Source organism: Octopus sinensis, unplaced genomic scaffold (genome assembly GCF_006345805.1).
Source record: "Octopus sinensis unplaced genomic scaffold, ASM634580v1 Contig13619, whole genome shotgun sequence".
Taxonomy (NCBI): Eukaryota; Metazoa; Mollusca; class Cephalopoda; order Octopoda; family Octopodidae; genus Octopus; species Octopus sinensis.
Window position 1 is genome coordinate 237,698 of NW_021833018.1, and position 6,599 is coordinate 244,296.

Sequence of the window (6,599 nt, forward strand, 5' to 3'; positions counted from 1 at the left end):
TATATGCATTTATTTTAAAGAGAAAAACATAGGATGAATTGAATTTCTTTATCGCGAATAATTGGGAGTTTATCATTGTTAATATTCTCGCTGTCGTTTTCATCAAGGATATTCTTAATACGTGAGATTTTTGCCTTGAAGGTTTTAATGGACCTCATCATGAATGTCGAGGACATTCGCGTTGTTCATTTTAATCAAATGCAGAAAATAATTTTTTTTTAATTTTTTTGGGGGGGAAGGTTTTAAGGACTTCATCATGTAAGTCGAGGACATTGTAGTTGTTCATTTTAACCAAAATGCAGAAAATTTTTTTTAATTTTTTTGGGGGGGAAGGTTTTAAGGACTTCATCATGTAAGTCGAGGACATTGTAGTTGTTCATTTTAACCAAAATGCAGAAAATAATTTTTTGATTTTTTGGGGGAAAGGTTTTAAGGACTTCATCATGTAAGTCGAGGACATTGTAGTTGTTCATTTTAACCAAAATGCAGAAAATTTTTTTTTAATTTTTTTTGGGGGGAAGGTTTTAAGGACTTCATCATGTAAGTGAGGACATTGTAGTTGTTCATTTTAACCAAAATGCAGAAAATTTTTTTTAATTTTTTTTGGGGGGAAGGTTTTAAGGACTTCATCATGTAAGTCGAGGACATTGTAGTTGTTCATTTTAACCAAAATGCAGAAAATTTTTTTTAATTTTTTTTGGGGGGAAGGTTTTAGGACTTCATCATGTAAGTTGAGGACATTGTAGTTGTTCATTTTAACCAAAATGCAGAAAATTTTTTTTTAATTTTTTTTGGGGGGGGTTTTAAGGACTTCATCATGTAAGTCGAGGACATTGTAGTTGTTCATTTTAACCAAAATGCAGAAAATTTTTTTTTATTTTTTTTGGGGGGAAGGTTTTAAGGACTTCATCATGTAAGTTGAGGACATTGTAGTTGTTCATTTTAACCAAAATGCAGAAAATTTTTTTTTAATTTTTTTGGGGGGAAGGTTTTAAGGACTTCATCATGTAAGTCGAGGACATTGTAGTTGTTCATTTTAACCAAAATGCAGAAAATTTTTTTTTATTTTTTTTGGGGGGAAGGTTTTAAGACTTCATCATGTAAGTCGAGGACATTGTAGTTGTTCATTTTAACCAAAATGCAGAAAATTTTTTTTAATTTTTTTGGGGGGGAAGGTTTTAAGGACTTCATCATGTAAGTCGAGGACATTGTAGTTGTTCATTTTAACCAAAATGCAGAAAATTTTTTTTTAATTTTTTTGGGGGGGAAGGTTTCAAGGACTTCATCATGTAAGTCGAGGACATTGTAGTTGTTCATTTTAACCAAAATGCAGAAAATTTTTTTTTAATTTTTTTTGGGGGAAGGTTTTAAGGACTTCATCATGTAAGTCGAGGACATTGTAGTTGTTCATTTTACCAAAATGCAGAAAATTTTTTTTAATTTGTTTGGGGGGGAAGGTTTTAAGGACTTCATCATGTAAGTCGAGGACATTGTAGTTGTTCATTTTAACAAAATGCAGAAAATTTTTTTTAATTTTTTTGGGGGGAAGGTTTTAAGGACCTCATCATGTAAGTCGAGGACATCGTATTGCCAATTTGAAGTTGGTGTGCACACACAGATAGACAGACAGACAGACAGACAGACACACACCATACCATTTTATTATTAAGATTTAGTTAAGTTTTTCGTAAAGATAGAGTTTATTTTCGGTATGCCTCTTTTCCTAAACTTTTTTATTATTCAAAAATAATTTTTTCAATAGATAACCGAAGGAGGGAAGACGACCTTAAGAAAAGAAGTTTTTCGTAAAGATAGAATTTATTTTCTGTATGCCTCTTTTTTCCTAATATTTTTTATTATTCAAAAATAATTTTTTAAATAGATAACCGAAGGAGGAAAAACGAAGCTGAAGAAAAAACGGTCAGCTTAAGGTAATTAAATCTTTTTTGTGTGTCGCTTTTTTGGCTGCTGCTACTCTGCCTGCCGCATCTCCGGCTGCCGCATCTCCGGCTGCCCCATTTCCGCCAGTGGTTTGTCTAATCAAGGTCACTAAGCTAAATCTCCGGACTATAAAGGCTCTTAAGCATTATCTTAACTGGCTGTTAAAAAAATTAGACAGGTTGTTGCCGTGGCGGCAGAGATTTTTTTTGTTTATACTTTTTTACAAATTTTTAAAGTTTTTTTTGTTTTTTCATTTCTTTTGTTTTTAAATTATTTATTTTTATTTGTTTTTTTTTATTTTTTTGTTATTTTCTACAAATTCAACCGGATTGAATTTTTAAACTCCTTAGATCCCTCTGGAATGCCGAATCATCTTTTAAAGTTAAAGATAGGCGTTCCAGTGGTTTTATTACGAAATCTTGCGCCACCTAAATTATGCAACGGAACGAGGTTAGTTATCAAAAATTTGATGGCTAACGTAATAGAGGCGACGATATTAACAGGTAAGTATAGAGGTGAGGATGTTTATATTCCACGAATTCCGATAATTTCTGATGAATTACCATTTAGATTTAAAAGGCTGCAATTTCCTTTGAGGATGAGTTTTGCAATGACAATAAACAAGGCCCAGGGACAGTCATTAAAGGTAGTTGGGTTATTTTTAGAGAGTGAGTGCTTTTCACATGGACAGCTGTATGTGGGATGCTCGAGGGTAGGCAGAAGAGAAAATTTATTCATATATGCCAAGGAAGGACGGACGATAAACATCGTTTATCAACAGGCGATAGAATAGGGTTACATTAAACCAGGTAGTTTTATACATCTACATAAACTTATAGTTGTTTGATGAAACAGGCCCTCCGCAGGAGCTAGGTCGCGGTGAGCGAAGCGAGCTGCCGAGCTAGTCTTAAATATAATGCTCATAGTGTTAATTAATCAAGAAAAACCCTAAATACAGTAGACTATTCATTTAAAGAAAATGTAAATTGAGCATTCGTTAAATGAATTTAACGAAAAAAATTGTTTAATTAAAAATGTGTCATGTAATCGGTAATTTTAGGTTCCTTCTTTTTAATTTTTGCCAATATATTTCTCAAATTTGTAATTAGGTGAATATGTTCACCAGATTTTTGCAAAAAATATTTTTCAATATTTTCCAAATATTTAAGTGCATCTGCATGACCAATGGGATTGTCATTTGTGCTATCTATTTCTTCATGCTCATTTTCTTCCTCACATTGTATTGTATCAAAATACGCGTTTTCTTCGCAGACGACAGGTGCACAGACAGGAAACTCAATCATAATTTCACTTTTATTATCTTTAATTGTAAGCTGATTTAAATTTAATACCTTTTTCGTCAGTGGATTCTTCAAGTATTTTTTCATCTATCTTCGCCCAATTATTTAATGCCTTGTTAAAGCAATTTTTGATAGTGTCCACTGTGACTTCGTTCAAAGCCTCAATAATTAAAGGTAGAGCATTCACTAATTTGAATTTGGTAAGTTCATCTGTATATGACAATGTTCCTATATTTGTTCCCATACTCAAATTTCTAGTCATTCCTTTTTTATACAACGATTTAAATGAATGCACAATCCCTTGATCAATTGGTTGAATCTTAGATGTTGTCTTTGGAGAAAGAAAATACAATTCGATATTACTGAATTCGCCATCAAAATAGTGAACTGGCGCATTATCTAAAAGAAGCAAAATCTTTCTATTTTCCACACTCATTTTGGAATTTAACCGTTCAACCCAGTTTTTAAAAATTAAACTGGTCATCCAAGATTTATTGCTATTTGCATATTGAATCCCAAGATTATTCATATTAATATTTTTGAAACCATGAGGATTTTTGAATTTTCCGATTACCAACGGATGCTCTTTATCTCCTTCCATATTTGTGCATAATAACTAGGGCAACCGCAAATATGGCCTAAAAAATTTCAAATATGACCGATAAAATATGACTTATATGACCTTAAACGAAAAAATATATGCCCTTAATATGACCTAATAAATTTTTTAGAACTAATCACTCAAATTTATTGTAATATAACGAAAAGTAATATTTAATGTTATAATTTTTAAAGTTTCTATCCTTCTCCAACATCTTTTGAAGCATAGAAAAACTTCTTTCAATGGAAATAGTTGTTGCTGGACATTTCCATAATATCGAACAAATTTCTGGTGAACAATTATCAATCTTAGCAGTATAAATTTCTTTTAATCGATTTTTATATATTCTTTTACGGAAATATTTAGATATTCCACATGGATCATCCCCAAAATTTATCACATTAATAAATTTAACGGCATCCTCAATGGTAAAAAAAGTTTCTTGGCATTGATGTAATCCATTTAATATGTCACTATAACATGATTTTATCAATGAAAGGTTTCTTTCCAAATTAATTGAATCTAAAGCAGTTTTTACTTTATCTAAGATTTTCCCTTTTTTGTTAAATTCAGGACCAGAAACTATAGTGCGAACTGTATGCATGTTTTTCGAGTAGTAAAAGGCTGCACTAAGCCAGGTTCCCCATCTTGTAATTATTACTTCAGGTGGTAATTCTATATTGTCAAAAAGATCTCTTCGAGATTTTTTTTGAGCAATGCAGTTTTCATCGTGTCAATCAGATTATTAATATCCCCATAGTGTGTACTAATTTTTAAGGCACAATTATGTAAAAGATGAGCAAAACAAGTGATGTGTATAACATTGTTATACAGAATTGACAATGTTTCTGCAGCAGATATCATGTATGATGCAGCGTCGGTAACCAATAAAACAAAATTAAATCGTTTGACGTTAAAATCCTTTAAAGTTTCATCGATTATCTGGCAAATAAATGAAGCATTACATATTTCAACAGAAATGCAATTTAATAGATAAATTTTCGATGGATTACAAATAGTCCCCCCCAAAACATTCACAAATTTATTATTTGAAATTTGGGTTTCATCAACAATCAAAAATATTTTCAAATTTAAAATAAGATTTTTTATTCGTTCAAAATTTAGAAGATATTTATCATATACCAATTTGCGACAATGGGTTTCTGATGGAACAGAAAATCCCAAATCGTCGAAAAACTTAGAAAAAAGATTGTGACGAATCTTATAAAGAGGGATATTCACACCCGTCATCATCGAAACCAATTTAAAACAAAAATCATTTGGAATTGCAATCAATTTCGATTGACGCAAGTCGTGTGTTTTACTTCTTTTTTTATGCATTTCCGTCTGTCTGTGTTGTTCCACGTTAAAACTTTTTGAAAAGTTTACCGGAACACAACAGAACTTGCAATTAAGTCCCCCATTAGTACTTCTCGTAAATTCGTGCGGATATTTATTTAATATTTTAGAGAGTTTGAATTCATTAGATTTTTTTGATTTAGGCATCTATTAATATACCTTTTTTATATAAAAACCTTTATCTCACTCAACAAAAAACCGATTATATCTCACGTTATAAAAAAATAATTCAAATATTATTATTCAAATATTTATATTTAAAAAAATAAATATTAATCTAATTCATTAAAATATACAAAAATTTGAATATGACTTTATTTTTATAATATGACTTTATTATTGAATATGACTTATATGACCTATTAATAAGTGTTTAAATAGTTAAAAAATATAATTAAAATATTTAATTAATATAAACAAACACAAAATGACCTTATTTTGTGATAAGCATTATATGACTTTTGGTTGCCCTAATAATAACACTGTTATTCGTTCTTTAGAAAATTTTCCTGAAGCCCTTGATTCGGAGTCAAGAACTAATGTTTTTTCTGGAGTACATTTGAAAAAAGGGCAGTTTCATCGCAGTTGTAAAAATTTTTGATCCATATTTTTTTAACATGGCTGCAAAGCGTTCATATGAATCTATAAGCAAAACGGGATCCACTAATTGTTCTTCTCCAGAAATCGTGAGTGTTTTTATTTTATACTCTTCCTTAAAGCGTGAAATCCATGGGTGAGATGCATTGAAATTTTCAATATAAAATCGTTGAGCAATTTTGAGTGCCATTTCGCGTACCATTTCATTAGTTATGGTGTGATTACAGAAACGTTTGTTCTGAATCCATGCATATAGTGGTTCATATATCTTATCAGTACAACTTTTAAATGTAATATTCTTTTTTTGTTTGTGACGCCTTGATCCATACAATTGCATTTTCTTCAACGTTGAATTGATCACTCCAATAGGCATATTAAACCGCTGAGCCAAATTTTCTTGAGTAACATCAGGATTATTTTTCTTGAAATCAATAACTTCCAGTTTTTGTTGAATTTGATAAGTTTTTCATTTTTTCTTCATATTGTTCACCCTTGCACACATGGTTTACTACAAAGAAATAGCGAGGAAAAATTATTTTAAAATTTTATCAAAAATTTTAATTTTCGTTATTTAAATATTCGTTAAATATATTTAAATATTCACTAATACAAAGAAAAAAATTTTTATTTTTGAATTTATCTAAGGAAAAACGTAAAAAAATATTTTGACTTTCGTAAAATGAATATTTTCGTTAATTTTTTTTTTGTTAAATGGATAGTCTACTGTAATAATTAAAAATATTCATATTAAATAAAATTCTATTTTTATATAATGGTTAACCTTTTTTAAAAGTAATTAT

At 30.0% G+C, this 6,599-nt stretch overlaps 1 protein-coding gene across 1 annotated transcript; it reads right to left on the reverse strand.

The window, feature by feature from the left end:
- Window positions 1-3,264: 3,264 nt before the first annotated feature.
- On the reverse strand, window positions 3,265-3,843 carry LOC115229717 (tigger transposable element-derived protein 6-like). The gene has a single exon (XM_029800027.1). It carries the CDS (start codon window positions 3,841-3,843, stop codon window positions 3,265-3,267), a length of 579 nt encoding a protein of 192 aa, XP_029655887.1.
- Between the last annotated feature and the right edge of the window lie 2,756 nt (window positions 3,844-6,599).